This window comes from Micropterus salmoides, unplaced genomic scaffold (assembly GCF_014851395.1).
Source record: "Micropterus salmoides isolate LMB-PRFRI ecotype aquatic unplaced genomic scaffold, ASM1485139v1 Ms_hic_scaffold_15, whole genome shotgun sequence".
NCBI lineage: Eukaryota > Metazoa > Chordata > Actinopteri > Centrarchiformes > Centrarchidae > Micropterus > Micropterus salmoides.
Window position 1 is genome coordinate 26,832,537 of NW_024040596.1, and position 18,826 is coordinate 26,851,362.

The 18,826-nt window shown below is 40.0% G+C and overlaps 1 protein-coding gene across 3 annotated transcripts in view; it reads right to left on the reverse strand.

Moving 5' to 3' along the window:
• The window catches only part of ankrd44 (ankyrin repeat domain 44), a 39,681-nt gene extending 21,244 nt beyond the window's left edge, over positions 1-18,437 (reverse strand). For all 3 annotated transcript variants that reach the window (XM_038721342.1, XM_038721344.1, XM_038721343.1), the window contains exons 1-9: positions 18,299-18,437; positions 8,618-8,701; positions 5,947-6,025; positions 4,768-4,838; positions 3,468-3,668; positions 2,473-2,560; positions 1,290-1,432; positions 717-929; positions 54-132 (exon numbers count right to left, since the gene is read on the reverse strand). In XM_038721342.1, the coding sequence (XP_038577270.1) occupies positions 54-132; positions 717-929; positions 1,290-1,432; positions 2,473-2,560; positions 3,468-3,668; positions 4,768-4,838; positions 5,947-6,025; positions 8,618-8,701; positions 18,299-18,325 (985 nt within the window). In that variant the 5' untranslated portion in view covers positions 18,326-18,437. The remainder of the gene's footprint in view (positions 1-53; positions 133-716; positions 930-1,289; positions 1,433-2,472; positions 2,561-3,467; positions 3,669-4,767; positions 4,839-5,946; positions 6,026-8,617; positions 8,702-18,298) is intronic.
• Between the last annotated feature and the right edge of the window lie 389 nt (positions 18,438-18,826).

The window sequence follows — 18,826 nt, forward strand, 5'->3', positions numbered from 1 at the left end:
ATGCAACACTCGTAACTTTAAGAGACAAAAACAAGCATAAAAAGAGATCTCACCATTCTGGATGAGGGTCTGGGACCGACTGAAACGACCGTGAACTGCCGTCATGTGAAGAGGACTCTTCCCGTCCCGACTCTGAAGAAGGTGGAGGAGAAATAAAAGAACAGATTTCATGTTTTATGAAAAACACAGCCTTGGTTTTGAGAAACACAAGTAATTGCAGTAACCCATGTTGAGGATAGAGGTTGTCAATTATCTCAATTATTTCTTTACATATTTCCTTCCACAATTCATTTGATTATGCCTATATTGTTACGGGACTGTATGTAGCTGTGCTAATCAGGCCCTGATGCTATAATGCTTTTAACACACCAGAAAACAAAACTGTTGGATGGATAAAGAACTGACACAACTGTAAAGTTTGATCCTAAGGTGGCCACAGAGTAAAGACCATTTATATTGTCTTGTTGACATGCTTACCCTTCACTTGGTCACCCTTTGACAAGGTAACATCATATCAACAGTTTCATATTTACAAATCCAGCAGACACAAAGCAACATGAGCATTTATTTAAAGTCCAGCATTCACTCTCTTTTAGCTCTGTGTTTGGTCTTTACCAACTCCTGACCGAAGTATTTTATACTCTTATAGCTGCTAAATAATCTGCTGTGTTCACCAGTGTGTGGTCGTATGGGAGGCAGATGTTCAGCCGGCGTACCTGTACGTTCACATCAGCACCGTTGTTGACCAGGAACTCCAGACAGAGCGCTCCATGTGTGGAGGCGGCAGCAAAGTGCAGTGGGGTGAAGCCCTTGTTGTTGGGCTGGCTGACGTTGGCGCCATGATCGATCAGCTCACTCACGACAGCGTCCTGACCGTTAAAACAGGCCAAGTGGAGGGCAGTGTTCCCAAACCCATTAGACTCATCTATCTGTTGTTAGATTAAAAATAAGACCTGTTAGTAAGGCCAAGGAATGGGTGCGTGTGTTGTTAGCAACACGATGAATAAATGTGTGCAAGTTCATGTGTGTGTTTCTGAATGAGCACAATAAGTGCTTTTGTTTTAGTGAAAGAATGTGAAGTGTAGGAGTGTGTTTACACAGTCACATTGTGGGGACTCGCCTTTCTTTTAGGGACAAAACGCAAGTACCCATAATATAACTATTTATATGTTATATAATATAACATTTTAGGGCGAAGATTTGGTTTAAGGTTAAGGTTAGGCAAGTAGTGGTTATGGTTAGGGTGACAATAAATCTGCAGGAAGTGCGAAGTGCGTGTGTGTCCTGACCTCCACAGCCAAGTTGAGCAGGTGTTTGACCACAGCGATCTGCCCACTGGAGGCCGCCGTGTGGAGGGGAGTGTATCCCCGTTTGTCCTTACAGCTGATCTCCGCCCCCTGACTCACCAGCAGACACACCACATCCAAATGCCCTGCAGGACGTGCACCAAAGCGCACAAACCACAAACAAAAAGGGAAGAATCCGCTGTTAGACGAAGTTGTTTGTGGACTAGAAGCAAAACTTAAGCAGTAAATAATTTGCTCAGTCATCTGATTACAAACTGTGTTTGAGATTTTGAAAAGAAATTATGAACAGTACTAGTATAGCTGGGATGCAACTGTTATATTAATTTATTGTTCACACTAAATACAGTATATACACTATCTGAGGTGGAACATTCAAAACAATTATGATAGAATCTTTGTCAACAAAGTAAAATTAAGTAAAAGCTTTTTTCAGTCCTTTTTCCTTCACAAAATAAACATCTTAATAAAAAAAAAGTCCTAATTCGTTTAAGATTCAAGTGAATAAAATCAAACATTTATTGAATATTTATTGAACATTTGATATATTTCTATTGAAAAAAAATGATTGTGATAATTATTGTTATTGTTTTATTGTCCAGCCCTACAACAAATAATCAATAATCAAAAATATAGCGGATAAAATTTATGTCAATCAACTTATCCATTAAATGACTTATTGTTTCAGCTGTGGTTTATATTGTATGTTGGCACATGTTTTGTTTTTGCTGAATTTGTGTAATTACTTAAAGTTATTATTTCTAATCATTTAATTTTTCAGGGATGTCTTCAGGTCAAAATTTACTGTGATCCTTTTACAGTACAGTTTATTGTGCAACTGTAAAATATTCTGCCTCGGGAGATATTTTTATCACCATTCTTACATTACTCGTTTAAGGAATCACTGTGAGAAATATAGTTTTTTAAAAGCTTGTATAAATACAAACACGTTTTGTTACGCAAGTTTAAAACTACAGTTTAACTAAGCGACCCAACTTTGTCTGCTGTAGAGTTTGTCTGTACTTAATGCATGCTTCGTTCTGTCCTGTCTTGTTTCACCCTGCTCGAGCTCGAATGAATAGCCCCTCCGAATGATGATCTACGATCTACCTCCAGGAAATAAAGGCATCATGTGTGATCAGTAACAAACTCTGTCTTTGTCTCTTACCCATGAAAGCTGCCCAGTGCAGCGCCCGGCCATCCTTCTTATCGAAGGCGTTGATGTTGGCTCCTTTAGCGAGGAGGAGGTTTACCATCTGACGGAGAGAAAAACAGAGGGAGGGGGAAATTAGTGAGTGACGTAAGAGCTTTATATTTGTCTTTGTATGTTTGTGTCAGTTTGAGTGCGCGTGTGGGGGTGATGGTCTTTATATAACAGCATTGTAAATACATCTCTTCACTTGGCTCGGTTGTTGCATAAACACTCTGGATTTGGGTGGAAATAGAGAAGCCGTCCATTCAGCCTGGCTTCGGGAATCTGCCGCCTTCTCATTGTTAATTTTAGATTCAGCATATTTGTGAATGATTCCACCAAAGGCAAGAAGTGTTTCAAAATGCACAACCCACTTAATAACCCCCAAGATACAGCTGCACGCGCCCACCTGTTTCCTTTAACCAAGCTATTCCACCAAAATAGCACAAAGGACGGTTACATCACAGCCTGTTTATTGCTGAACTATACCAATATACTTCAGCAAGTAAAATGAGTGTTTTATATCTTTAAAGGTTCAGTGTGTAATATTTAGGAGGATCTATTGACAGAAATGCAATATAATAACCACAACTATGTTTTCAGTGGTGTATAAAGACCTTACATAACAAACCTTTGTGTTTTATTACCTTTACTACCCATTTCTATCTACATACCTCCTCTTACATGGACGTCGCCATGTTGCACCACCATGTTTCTACAGTAGCCTGAACGGACAATGCGCTCTATGGTGCGCTTTTCGTCACTACGTTCAATATGTACGGAGAAGAAGAAGAAGAACTGAAGATTGGACAAAGCTTCTCCGGCACGCTTGCAAAGGAAGAGGTGAGCGGTTGCAATTCACAACCCTCACCACTAGATGCCACTAAAACTTACATACTGAACCTTGATCTATTATATATTATTCATTTAATAAACGTGTCTGATAGTAAGTCAGGTAGTCTCTGCTGTACCTCAGTGTGACCGTTGAGGGCAGCGTGATGCAGGGCGGTGCGTCCGCCGCGGTCCGACACATTGACGCTACTCAGCAGCGGGATGATGACCTCAGCGCATCGCAGCGCGTTATTGGCAGCAGCAACATGCAGCGGCGTCTGCCAGTTCTTGTCCCGTGCGTTCACGTCGGCCGAGTGGCGGATCAAAACTCGCACTGCGTCCTGAGAAAGACAGTCAAAGAGATTGTGTTTTTATAGATAAATAACTCATTTACGTACAACTTGTAGGAGCCATTTTCAGTTCTTTGTATTTTTATTTGTGTCATTTATGTTTATACCTCCGACCACCACCTTTGCACATGTACAGATACACACAAGGATAGCATATTATATTTCTACTAATGTGTATATTTTATAAATTTGATTCTGACTTTTGATTCTACTTTCATTTACTCTCCATTCCACTGTGCTGCGGAGCCAATTGGAATTTGCCCTACGGGGGGATCAAACTGATAACTGATGAAAGATGCAATTAAAGTCACAGTAAAACGAAAGTTGGAGCTTAGCTTCTGTAATGTGACATATTTCTGAGTGAAACCGAAAATGTGTCCTTTACATTGTATAACTCAAAAGTGGGTGTGGCTCAGTGAATACAGTGCAATATAGAGCTGCAGAGGACTGTTGGCCTCCATACACACACCTCCCCCAACAGTGTTGCTGGATCAGGAGAACAAAGACATATTCACTTTATTGTGGAAAAATAGCTATATTTTTGATGGCTGGGAATTCAAATTAATTTAGAAAGTAATGGGCTGTAAATTACTCCCTTTTAAGTTCTAATTCAAAGTGTAAAATGTACTGTAATGTGTTATTCACACCCAAAAATATCCCACAATGGAATGAAGATTGTTATCAATCATGTACGTACACTGCTTTACTAAAAAAGATCCCACAGTGTGATACTTTGCCTTTGCTGAAACATGTAATTTACAGTTATGTGAATGAATGAATAAAGAAAGTAATTATATCAGACACAGCTTTAGACTAGTCACAAATACACCCCTTGATATAATTCCTACAATGCAAAACACAATTGTAAATGTATGTAAAACCCCTGCCACACCACTACAAGTCACCCTCCAGCTATTCAAGCCTTGTGGAATTACCTGTTTCGGCACTGGGAGTGATGCAGCTGATTTATTGCTTTGTGCAGATTCACAAAGCTGTCAAAGGGTAAAAGTGTGTGTGTGTGTGTGTGTGTGTGTGTGTGTGTGTGTGTGTGTGTGTGTGCACATGTGCGTGTGCACGTGTGCGTGTTCACCTCGCTCCGAGATGCCACAGCGCGATGGAGAGGGGTAAGCCACATACTATCTTTGGCGTTGACCCGGGCCCCTGCAGAGAAAAAAAAAACTAAAGTTTACCAACCAAAGTGAAAAGTCGTAGATACATGCATCAAAAAACAGTTGGTAAAATACACAAGCCTGCTGGTTTCACTGACTAATATTTAATACTTTGAAAAGATTTTTAATGCCAAATACAGTGAATAAAATTGCCATTTCATTAAGTAGAAGTTCTGTATGGCTGCTTTAAAATGATCATATGAAGAACAGCGCTGCAGGGTTGAAAACACTAAATTTTAGATTTTAAGATTTATGACACTAAATTTAAGATGTTAATCCTATATTTAAAAGAATATAACTTGCTGTATTCCATGCTACAACAACCAAACCAACAACTGATCCTTCTGACAAGTATTGTCTGTGTATCAGAAGCATGATCGCATCTTTGTGCCATAGAGCTCCACTGTCCATCCAGAAAATATATGTTAATAAAATAAATATATTAACACATCAATGAGACACACCTTCTATTAATCTGCAGCTGACAATAATCCCCAAATGAACTATTTACTCCTTCCACTGTAAGGAGCCAATGTCCTTGAGGTGCCACAGACAAGGCAGGGAAGTCAGAAAGTAATCCTTTCAGTCACTTCTACTTTCCCACGCTGTCAAACTCCCTTTCAAAAATGTATAAAATATTGTGCGACCCCCCACCATCACCACTATTACACCCACTGTGTCCGGGGAGATCCAACTGTTTGTGTCGAACAACCACCTGCTGGCTTTACTCCACCAGCACCAGCATTTAGACTCCAGAGGATCCTGTCCTTTCACCTGTACCATATCGGTCTACGCTTAATGAACCTTCTTCACACCAATGGAGTCTTTTTCTGTTGGTTTTTGGTATTGACGCGGAATTTGTTGACGATCACAAAAATAAACAGTAGAATAACTCCATATTATAAATATCATGAATTTAGGCAATTTAACATGAGACATGATGTCATTTTTTTTTTTGCCGATACTTTATAAGATATGTTATCATTAAAAAATAGCACATTTGCAGGCATTTTTCAAAACAAAGTCTTTGGATGAAAGATGGAGGGAGAGGACAACTCAGAAACGAGAGTAGACGAGAGGAACAAGGGAATATATTTTACCAGAGAGGATGAGGAGCTCGGTGATCTCAGCATCACCCAGGAAGGCCGCTGCATGCAGCGGGGTGCGCTTCTCTGCATCCTGAGGAGAGGAAGTCAGTCAGTTGGTACTTGCTTATAAAATTGACATGGTACAGTAGGATTTTAACCATTCATCAGCAGCTGCAATTATTCTAAGTTGCTGAGGTTTAACAGTGGGGTGGTTTTGATTCTTGTGTCAATGTGATACCGACACTAAAGCAACACTTTCAGTTTCTTTACTAAAAGAAGGTAATTTATCGCGAGGGAAATTGTTGCAGTATAAAGTGTGCAAATATAAAGAGCGCAAGTATTAAAATATCAATAAACATATATTCAAAATCAACAGAATCTGAGGTAGAGTACTTTCTTTGCAGTAAAAGCCAACAATCAGGCAAAATACGACCACATAACTTAATAACAATAAAATCTGACTGAACATTCAGTGATTTACTGTTCTTTTGATATTTGGCACTTCAGTAACAATTCCTACAGCGCCCGTGTCAGCTAAATGTCTACAAAGCCCTTTCACATTCACCGCTGGCTGGAATGTTACATGTCAGTAATCCATGAGAACATGCTGAGACCGAACAGAGGAGGCTGTGATATCGGTTCACAGATGATGAGCTGAGGATCAGTGACAGGGCCATCAGTGTCAACACACCCATTGTTCATCTCAGTCAGCTCTCAAACACACACACACACACACACACACACACACACACACACATCCCAGTGTCCACCCCACATGTCCGTGTGACTGGGCTGAGTGCATCCTCTCCAACAAAAACACATCCAAAGTGGACAATGACGGTGACGAGTCCTGTAACAGGCAGCCATCACCAGACTCAGGAGACTAAATACAGCAGAGAGAAGAGACCAGGGCTGCCCACATCCTCTTCTGCCCTTCTACAGACATTATGCATCTATACTATCCATATAATGTAAATAAACACACATTCTGAACTTTGGCTTTGCTGACTCTTGACCCTCCCGCACTTCCCCTTGGGTGCAGGCTACAACAGGAAGTGGGAGCTGAAGAGAAAGGAGGAGGAGGAGGAGCAGATGATTTCCACTGAGCCAGGTTTTTATTTTCCTAAAAGCTTATTTTGAGTAAAGGTGCAGAGGAAGACCAGTTTTTCATCGGCATGTAGATCTGGATTTGCGTAAAAATATTATTTTGAGTTTCAGAGAATACCTAAATCCTGTGTATAAATATATGCAGCTGTGGCACAAGCCGATTTCTCAGCGTTGATACCTTCACGTTTCATCTAAATTTGGTTGCACATCACCAAGACTTTAAGGTAACATATGACCTATCTACGGATGGCCATTGGATTCTCCAGACAAAACTAATTAAACACTTTATCTAATAAATATCTTCTTTTTTTTTTTTATCTTGTAATTTTGACTTAGCATCCCATTATTACGAGAGATGGATCAGTTACATATGAGATTTTTCCCCCCCGTAGTTACAAATACTGAAATTGAGATGTTAAATGAAAAATCACAAGCTTTTAAAGACTCCAAATCTTTTCATTTAGTTTGTATTGTCCAAGTGCAATAGTTTGCGTACAGCAAAGGCAGTGAAGAGGAAGACTATGAGCTGGTAAACATGGATGTAAACATGGGCTTTGCAAAGGAGAAGTTGAGATGGTTCGGGCATCTGGTAAGGATGCCCCTGGGTGCTTCCCTAGGGAGGTGTTCCAGGCACATCCAGCTAAAGGAAGAGGCCTCAGGGAAGACCAAGGACTAGGTGGAGAGATTATATTTCCACACTGGCCTGGGAACACCTCAGGATACCCCAGTCAGAGAGCTGGTTAATGTTGCTCAGGAAAGAGAGGTTTGGGGTCCCCTGCTGGAGCTGCTGCCCCATGCGACCCAACCCCAGATAAACCGTTGAAGATGGATAAATGGATCGGCTTTGCAAATGTTTCATGCGGAAGGATTTACACAAGGCGCTTTGATGGCAGAAATAGAACTTTTGCTGGCTTACAAGAAGGCTCCACAGGGCGTCTTTAAGTGAATGCAGTGCATATCCAAATATTTAAAACAAGAGATTAAGAACTTTTTGGGGGCTCATCTAAATTTAATTTTCACTATATAATAAAAAGTATGAATAAATATGCAAAACAAATTGTAATTGTTGATGTAAAAGTTTTCCAGGCCTGTTGGATTTCTATTAAACTAAATAATCAAGGTAAGAGTTTTGCTTTTTCACAACTTTGTTCAGGAGTTATGAGAGCTGAACTGTATAGTGCTTCAAATTTAGTCACATGGTGGCAATATCCAGACTGGAATATAATCACGTTTTCCTTTCACTAAAATCTGTTCACGACATTTTGAAACACTATGCAAAAACTTGTGGATCTTGGATGATGCCCGTAACAAGTGAAGACAAATTTAACCCCTCTGTCTTGATGTAGACTGTGTATGTGGGTATTACTCATGTTGTGGGGACATGAATCGGTTTACACAGTCACATTATGAGGACTCGCTGTCCTTATGGGGACAAAATGCACATAAACCATTAAATTTTAAGGGTGAAGACTTGGTTTAAGGTGCAGGTAAGGGTTAGGTTTAAGTAAGCATTGTTTAAGGTTAGGGTAAGTCTCCAGGGAATGAATCTATGTCAATGCAATGTGTGTGTCCTCACCAGAGCATTGATGTCTTCAGACTTGTATATGAGCATGCGAATCTCTTCAGGGTCCCCGCTGAATATCGCCTGGATGAGAGGAGGCTGGTGGAGAAGACAGAAGTGCGGTCAGAGTGGGAAGACATTCAACCAGTAAGACAATAACCAGAAGCAACGTGTAAGACATGCATGTGGTCGATTTTACAAAATGAGGTGTTGACATGACAAAGCAACATGTTGGGGGGAATATTTCCTGGACATTACACAAGAGGAGACCAAGCATGATCCTTCCCACGGTATATTGCTGTGTGTGTGTGTCTGTGTGTCTGTGTGTCTGTGTGTGTGTGTCTGTGTGTGCGTGTGCGTGTCTCTGTGTGTGCGTGTGCGTGTGCGAGTGTGTGTGCGTGTGTGGAGGAGCAGCTGCTTGATTTTAAGCTGCTGTGTTTACAAAAGCTGAAGCCGAGACGGCTACTACGAGACTGCAGCTTACTGTACTACTGTATACAAAAATGTTCTTTATTACAAACTCTCACTTCTTCTATGTGGACCAAAATATTTAACATGTTGTTGTAGAAGAATCTTTGTAGATAGAGATCATAGAAATGAAATGTCTTTGCAGAGAAAAAAAAGCTTTAATGGAGGGAAATGCACGGACGTAATTTCTCTGAAACCCTTATTTTCTTTCCTGGATCAGAGATATGAGGTAAAAAGAGGCCCTAGACACACACGCAGAGCAGCTTTCAGTGTCAGTCAACACTCCAGCGGTATGCTGTAAGTTTTAGAGGAACAGAAGCAGGTATGGGTAAAACAAAAATACAAAGCAACTTCTGAAACATCCAAAACAGATGAGAATGTTTAAAGTGGCTACAATCAAAAATGACAATGTGAAATGGTTTGCTTATAGTGAGGAACATAAAGAGAAATATCAGCTGAATCCGTAGCTCCCCCCTACTTTACAGAGCTTTATAGTGAGTTTCAGCTCATTGTTTAGCTGTTCAATCTGTGTCTATGAGTTGACACAGGTGAATCTCCCTCCAAATAAGACATGTTATCCATTATGATATTCATGCAAACTTAATGCAGGGATCTCTTTCATTTTCTATATTACAGCTCCATTACAAATGTCTCTTTTAATAATTTGATATGTGGGTTACTTCTATTACAGTAAGTCAAATTGGTTAAATGCAAAGCGAGATTTTGTGGGTTGTCAGTGCTGGAGTTTTGAAAACGATACCAATATTACACTGAACATAATTATGAATGCAACACTTTTGTTTTTGCCTCCATTCCTCATGAGCTGAACTTGCTCTATGTACACAAAAGCCCTATTTCTCTCAAGTACGGGTCTGCTCAACACCACGGGTATTGCACAGGTGTGCCTTAAGCTGGCCACAATAAAAGGCCTAATGATTTTGATCAAAATATAGAAATCAAATGGCAACCGGAGAGTTAGTGCTGGGTGATACAACTGAAAAGATTGATCAAGATTTAAATAAAGATATTTTCTCATGTATCAATTTATATCACAATATGGAAAACATATGTAAAGTCATATAAAAACCAAAGTGATGTTAAAAACAACCAACTGTGTTCCACTGTTATTCATTATATGAGACTAAACTTTTCCTATCTGTAAAATAAAGCCTTCAATAACTAATTTTTGTTGCTGAATCATTTGATTTGGATCCTTAAAGTCTGCAGAAAGATAACATACAATACAACAATACAATCATATCATCACAATATGATAATAATGATAAAAGATACAAAGTACACAAAAGTTGTAGTAAACAGTAGACAGCATGCAAAAATCACTGGTATAGTCCTAACACAAACTGAAGAGAGTCTCATCATTAATAATTAAAAACTCTAAAAGTGAATGCCAAAGCCTCTGCAGAGACAGAAATGTAGACTACAGGTTAGATATGTTACTGATGAATCAGATCTAACAGGCTTCACTTCACTTCCTGTGTGTTTCTGCCACCTCCTGCCTCACTTCCTGTTGCACAGTCTCTCCTTCTCTGAAACGAGAGAGAGAGGAACCGCAGAGGAGCGTTTCACTTCTGCTTTAAGAGCAGAGCACACATGTACGGAAAAAAAATGACAGTACTTCCTCGTCTAATTTTTTTCCCCTCTTGAGTTTGATTCTGGTGTAATGCCACATCATCATCATCTTACTCCAAAGCAACCAAGTGTTGACATTTTTAGACCTGGGTTCTGGTATCGATATCAAATTATGGTTTATATTTAGAACTTCCTTGGCATAGTGTGAACCTGTGAGTTGAATTGTTGTTTAATGTTGAAGCTGAAGAAGAACTTTACTTTGAAGAAATATAATGATGAGCCTCTACACTGACACACAAAATTATTGCTCCAGGCCAAGAAATAGTCTGACACATAACTCCCTATTAAAATGTCAAACTGCCCAAGATACAAAGTGTTAATTAATGAACTTTAGAGCTGCTGGTAGGCCGACTGTTTTAACCTTTGGACAGAGACAGGATAGCTGTTTCCCAATTTCAGTCTTTATGCTAAGCTAAACTATCCACTTGCTGGCTCCAGCTTAATATATACTGTACTAACATGAGGGTGGCATCGATCTTCTCATCTAACCCTCACCAAGAAACCAAGTAAGCATATTTCTAAAAATGTCAAACTATTCCTTCCACACAAAATATCTGTACAACTACTTTAGGTAATGGAATATATTTCAGTAAATCCTCTTTATGGTTTCTTTCTGAGAGTTAGAGGAGAAGATTGAAACCACACTCTGTTTGCTAACTATGCAGCTTAGAGGTCCTTACTGTGCATTCATGTGGTGTTGGTATAATCGGGGAAATTATTTCCAGACTGGGAAAATTTACATGAACATTATTTATTAGCAGTATTTGCAGTACAAGCAATATTTTAGTGATTTCAGGTAATGTACTGGTGCAGTAACAACTCAAATAACTTTGTAACAGTTTCAAACTGTTTCAGCATACTTGAATGACAACAATCCAACATGTCTTTGTAGTACCGTCAATGTTGTTTCCACATTTCGACTTAAGAGCACATGAACACACCAAAATCGGAAGGAAGAACTGGACAACTCGGGAAATGGGACCATCCGAGGAGCATATGAATGCACCATTAGCTTAGCTTAGCATAAAGACTGGACGAGGGGGTAAACAACAGCAAGCCTGGCTCTGTTTAAAGTTCAAAAATATGTCAACCATCACCTCTGAAGTTCATCAACTAACATGCTGTTTGTTTAATCTATACACTAACAATATAAAAGCAACCTAACGTTACTTTAGGTGTTGTAACTATTTCTTGGGGAACAGACCAGGTGCTGGCTTTCTATAGCCATCATGGTGACCCAGCAGTTGTTAATGAAGAAGCAGTTAACAGCGTAACTCCCTGTTTGTGTACAGATTAAACAAAATAGAATGTCTTAGAGTATTATGCGTTTTCATATTTCATTTTCTAAAGCTTGTTTCAGACAGAGGCTGAAATGCGGGCCTGCATGAAGAGCCAGTATAAGATAAAAATTATTTTTTTTTACTTTGAATCATGCAAAGCTGCCATAGAGGAGAGACAGAACTACAATATAGGGCTGAAAATGCAGTATAATAGGTAACCTTTAATTAGTGACTATCCACCTTCCAAGAGAGCCAGGCTAGCTGTTTGCCTCTGCTTCCAGTCTTTATGATAAGCTAAGCTAACCATCTCCTTGCTCTAGCTTCACAAGACACGAGAGTACAATAAATCTTTTCAACTCTCTGAAAGAAAATAATTGGCCTATTTCCCATCATTTTGAACTAGTCCTTTACTAGTCTAGTCCGTCCTCTAAATTTTGTAAAAAAAAGAATTTCAATCAGGCACTATCTGATCACAGAATAAGAAAACAAACAACCTTCAGGTACAGTTTTCAACACTGTGTCCTAAAGACATATTCCAGACGGTACCCAAAAAGTTCAACACCTTGAAAAAAAATATACTATGACTAAGAATGGGACCAAGACATCTGTGACATGAGTTTCTCCTCAACTCAAACTAAACTGGTTAAACAGGAGGGAGCAGGCCAGGTGGTTCAAACAACATCTGTCACTTTTTTAACTCTGTGAAACTTCCACCTGTTCTCGCACCAAGCACTGATTTCATGCAACCTAACAAAGTAGAAAGCACATCGCCAAAGAGAAATTAAGTGGGTGACAGAAAATGGAAGGAGACACAGAGGAAGCGACTGTCCCGTCGTCCTTGCCATTTTCTCCTGGTCATTAGCCATCCAGCATGTTTTCATTCAAGCCTGTTAAGTTCAGGTTCAATCAGTGTTTACTTGAGCAAAGTGATGAGAGATGGATGGAGGGCGGGAGGGAGGACACGTTTAGGGTGGTGAACGAGGCCCCTACTGGAGAGAGAAAGGGGGGCCGTGTAGAGAAGAAGCAGCCAACACTTGGCAGCATACGGCCTCTTTCACTATGCCTTTCTTTCTAAGTGCTCCACATGCACTCGTGCACACATTCTTGCAACATGCACGAAATCTCAGCTGGCAACAGTGCCTTGTCACAGCGCTGTGTGTGCGTGTGATCGCCATGTAGACTCTGGGAGACTGGTGCTAGCACAAGAAAGGCAACGAGATTTAGAGAGGGTGAGCATGAATGGGAGCCTTTCCTCAAACACATACCAGCCTCTAAACACAGAGAACTATTTTAGAATATGTAAAATCATTTTTGCCATTGACATTTGGCAAGACTTTTGAAGATGTAATAGAAATATGCTTGGGGCAGATTCTTTTACAGTGGAACAATAACTTTACTAAAAATTATATGACAATTAGCAACGGACCATTTGATAGAAACCTTGCCCCAAAACCGTAACTATGCACAGAAAGTCGGCTAAAAGTTAAAAGTTTTGTCTATCAAATCAAGGAATCACTGTTTCAAAAAAATACCTTGAATTTTCAATCTATAAATCTGCCACTTTTATCATTTTAAACTGCATATGTGCCATGTGTGAACAGGAAACCGGAGCCTCCAGGTCTGAAAAGTGAAGCCAATGACGAAAGTGCCTTAAACCATACAAATTAACCCGACTTCTCACCTGATTTATAACCTCAGTAAAACACTATTATGGTCTCAATCGCTAGTTTCAAGTCTTCTTTAATACTGCATGATGTTCATTTAGTAAATTATGGTCCCATTTAGAGGAGAATATACGTTAAAGTAGGTTATGCTTTACGCTTCAGCTCCCACCCTCACCTACAAATATGTTCAAATCTGGTTCCAAAAAAAAAACAATGTGGCGATGACCAAAATATCAAAGGCTTCAAAAGAGTAGTTTTCAAATCAATGTGTGATGTCAAGGTGGCCACGTCCACGTTCTTTTATCCAGTCTGCGAGTGGAACAGAGCCTTTCTCAACACTGTAGTGTGGCTCGCTTCATATGTTCAGATATATAATATTGTTATTTATTCAATATTTATGTTTTTAGCGAACGGACAGACAGCAGAGAGTTCAACTAGAAAGTTGAAAAAAATACTTTAGAAGAGAGTTGTGAGATGAGTTTTTGTGGATATGGATGAAACCAAGTTGCAATTACCAAAGTACCTGCGCTGCCACTCTTGTAGTTTTTTCAATGGTAGAAAAAGTATACAGATCTTTTACTTAAGTAAAAGTACCAGTTCAACAATGTAAAAATAGTCCTTAAGAAGGAGAAGTCCTTCATTGAAAATTCTACTTAAGTAAACATCCATAAGGATTATTAGCTAATTATACTTAAAGTATCAAAAGTACTGTAGCAGTGGTTCTCAATCTAGTGGTCTGGGCCTTCCAAATGGTAACAAGATAAATCTGAGGGGTTGTGAGATGATTAATGGGGCAGGATAGAACAAAAACAAAGCTCAGCTACACAAATGTTTTGCCATTTTGGGGCTTTTCTCCAGCCTAAGCTGTTCTCTTTTTGTGAAATAATAGATCATTTTACCTCTTTAGGCCTCAAACTGTTCTTCAACGATACCATATGAGAAGTTCAATGGAAATGCTAAAGTGACAACTGGACACTTCTATAATGTAAGAGGTCACTGGTTTAATATTTAGCGATGCTTTGTTTTTAATGAGCTCATAATCCTTTTATTTTTCAGAGAGACAGATGAAAGAAATACTGAATGAGAGTTTGCATTGAGTTGCACAAGCTAGGGGGACAAAGGTTAGACAGGAAGTGACATTATGACTTCAGCTCTCTCTTGTGGTTTTGCTGATGCATCAGCTCTGCTGCAGGTTATCAGAACAAAAATACTTTATTGATCCCCGGGGGGAAAATTCTTTTGTAACAATTGCTCACTTTTCATATCAAGGTATTCAGGAAATAAAAATAATAATATAAAGTAGGTGAGTAGGTAAGTAGACAATATAATGAAATATATACATCTAAAAATATAAATATAAAAGGAGTGTGGATATGTACAGTATTTTACAGTATTAACAGTTATGCAATGATAAATAGTAGTAGTGAATTAAATAGTAATAATGAGTTACTAGTACTACTTACTAGTTAGTAACAACATTGTTACTTAACAGTATCTCCAACACACACTCGATCTAGATAGATAGATAGATACACACGTGTGTGTGTGTATATATATATAAATTAAAAGCCATATGTTCTGGCTCCACAGGACTTTCAACAATCTTTGAATTTAGGTCTTTTTGCTCACAGTTTCACAAGCTACATTTGGGTTGATCCTTTTTATACAGTATACAAACTTTAACTTTGTTCTATATTATGTCATGTACAAGTATAGGTGACTCTGATTAAACAGTTTTGCTCTCAAATTCCCACAGTTACACATTCACACCTGGAAGTTGCCCAGTTCAATAACAGTCTGATCTGCTGGCCACTGAGCGTTATGGGTCTTGCTCAAGGGCAAGCGCTTTTTTTTTACCCTCCCCACCCAGATGTATCCTGCCTGTTCGCGGGACTGAACCAACGACCTTCTAGTCACAAGCTCGCTTCTCTGCTCACCTTTAATTGGCAGCTTAATGCTTGTTGTCCAATGCAGAGAAAGCATGATAAAATGAATAGAAACATGAAGCTCGTTAACACGTTAACATAAGCATAAAGGTTTGTATTAAATTTGCATGGGATCAAGCGAGCCACAACCATAATTTCACATACACGTACTATATCCAGCCACTGAGCTGTGTAACGTAGATTATATTCTGATTAAGTTAAAGTTAGAAACAATGGCATCTCACTAGGTAAAGGCTTTGCATTTACAGAGGAGCAAAAAGCAGTAAATTAAATATAGTTAAAAATTAGGCTAACTTCATTACAAATACAAATGGAAGCAACAGATCATACATTATTTAAAATAATGTTTTCATTTAAAACTAAGAAAGCAGCCATTTGTATTTGCAAATGACTTCATGTATGGGGTTCAACCGAAACAGTCTTGGTCATGATCCAGCTAACTGTCCAGCTAACAGCAAATTAGCAGGTTTTGGGTTTAAGGACTTTTTGCTGTGACAACAGGTCCAGATGAATTTTAAGCAGCTTCGAAGCACCAAAAAAGTCAAATCCTCAACACTGCAATGTGGATAAGTCGATGGAAGAAGATGCAGGTTTCCCTTCTCTCATTCTTATCCTACACAAACTTCCTCCATCGGATAACTTCTGTTTTCATAACACATGTCCCAAACACACACATATACAGTACATCCTGTTGTCCTATGTTTCCCTCCATAAAAGAAAGACTCTGCTCTGCAGCCATGTTGGAGGTGACAGGCCTCAAACTGTCTCGTCTCCTTACCCTCGGCAAGTGAATCGCTAAATCAAAACCTGCTATTCTGCATGTTATTACTCCCTCTGTCTCCTTCTCCCAACGCGCCTAAAATCATGAACAGAGGTCTGAATGATTCACCTGACAGACACAGGACGCAATAGAGGAAACCTTAAAAACGAGGACAAAAGGAGAAAAAACACCCACAGGAAATCTGATAAGCAAAATGGACATGCGCACAACCACTATAAAAACACACTCCACACACAGTAGTGCTGTGGCGGAAAGACATAAGCCAACAACTTCCCGTGATTCCTTTTGCATTCTGTTGGAAAGATGATGTTTCACCCTTCTGTTTCGTGCATGTTTACATTACTAGCATAAGAAATAGGAGAAAATGCTGCTTAACACGCAATGTGTGCTTATTTATTAAGACAAAACCTATGTAGACTGTTGACCTTGACCTATGGACGCCATCATTACCTGCAAGGTTAAACCACATCGTGCAGACTTTCATGTGACTCGCTCATCACAAAAATCTGCAAGCCACTGATCTGTCTGCTGAGCTGAGGCATCCAGTTATCAGGCATGATCAGCATGTTGTCTGAAAATAACAGGAAGTCCCAACGTTCTGAGTTACATAAAAAAAAAAAGAAGTTCTTCCCTTCCTTGGAGTTAACGACAGATCTGATATGACTGGACAGACGAGGCTGCGTCACGCCGGGGATATCTAGCAGCACGTTTCAGAGAAGCGAGTGAGTGGACTCTTCAGAACTCAGCTGCCTGTCGGTGCCACTTGTTCATGATCAGATTTTTAAAAAACCACGAGTTCACAGAAGTGAGACCAGAGAGACGGACTTATAAGGTGGCGCTGATAGTTTCACTACACATAACTGATCTGCACAGAAGTACCTTTACTGAAGTATTGTACTTGTTGGAGGTACTTTCTGTTTTTACTCTGCTACATCTCAGAGAGATCAGTTTGCTGAACTTGAGTAATGGAGAAAATAGCAGATTAATCCGTAAAGAAAATCATCATTAGTTGATACAAAAAAGTTTCTACATTGAGTACTTCTCATTTGTTTTAGTTATATTATTTTTATGTACATTGTTTTTTTGTAAACTGAAATTATTTAGGTTTTAGACTGTTGGTCGGACAAAACAAGACATTTTAAAGAAGCACTTATTATTTTACTTTACATTTTATCAACTAAACAATGAATTGATTGAATAGAACAAATTATCATTAGTTGCACAAAAATCTAAACCCTTTTAGATATTTTAACTTGATAATACATTCTTGACCTTGGCTTTCCACTGTATCACACAGTCTTCCTCAGCACACAGGAGCTACCCACTCCCCCTTTCTGTCATGATGATGTTCACATTTCCATTTTTGAACACTTAAAGTGGACAAACTTCCGAGGAGCATCATGTGATACAATCAAAAGCAGCTACTAAACAGACCTTGTGGGGAGAAATATGTCTCCTTGGCATAAAATCTTATCAGATTTTTGGTGTGCAGTTGGAGGTCTGTCATATGTAACACATATTTGAGCTACATGTTGCAGCACTGTGGATACACAACCCTGCATTTAGCTGCAGTTAATAAATCATCAACGCTCAGGCTTGCGGAAGGAAACGGAGCAGGAAGTGTGCGAGAAGTGGGCTTGTCCTATTTTTAACGGAACACCGAAAATGTTTAGCCATAAACGACAAAAGCAAAAATGAAGATGCATTTGAAACGAGCAGTTTTCCCTGCAGATTAATGACTGTATTCTGGTCACAGTCTGCAGGAGGGACGTGTTTTTAAATCAGCTGTGTTTGACAAAACGCCCAACACAAAGCCGAGATATTAAAAATAAATTTCGGCCAAACAGACGCGTTAAACGCTGGCTGTTTGGAGGCTAAGCTAACAGCAGCTAGCAGGTCCTTCCTACCTGGTCGGCCAGTTTGAGAACAGCCATCTCTGGGTCAGCTCCGGCTGCTCATCCACTCCCTCCGACACCGCAGCACCGTACACGGTGCGATGCTGCGCCGCTCCGCCTCTACTTTCTCCGGTCTTCCCGCGGGACTTCAGGGGACAGGATGTAGCAGCGCGGCCGCTTCTCGTAGCTCTCTAGCGGACGATGATGATGATGTAGGCCGGGGCGAGCACCGGGACCATCAGCCCCGCTCCGCTGACACTATCTGCGGGGACGCAGCTGAGCCGAGGCGGCCGCGTTCGGTAGTCGCAGGGAGGCGGGGAAGCAGGAACGTCTTGACCCTGCGGTGTAAACAATCCACATTTACGGCTGCTGCTGCTGTTGCACCGGCGTCCCAGGCGTCTCTCCGAGCCATACACCACCCACAGAAGCCTCCCTTCCTCCCCGGTCTGCAGAGCCACAAGCCTCCCGGAGAGGCAGCCAGGCTGAACTCAGCTGAACGCAGATCGACACAGGAAGTCGGCCCCTGTCTCTCCTCCTCTC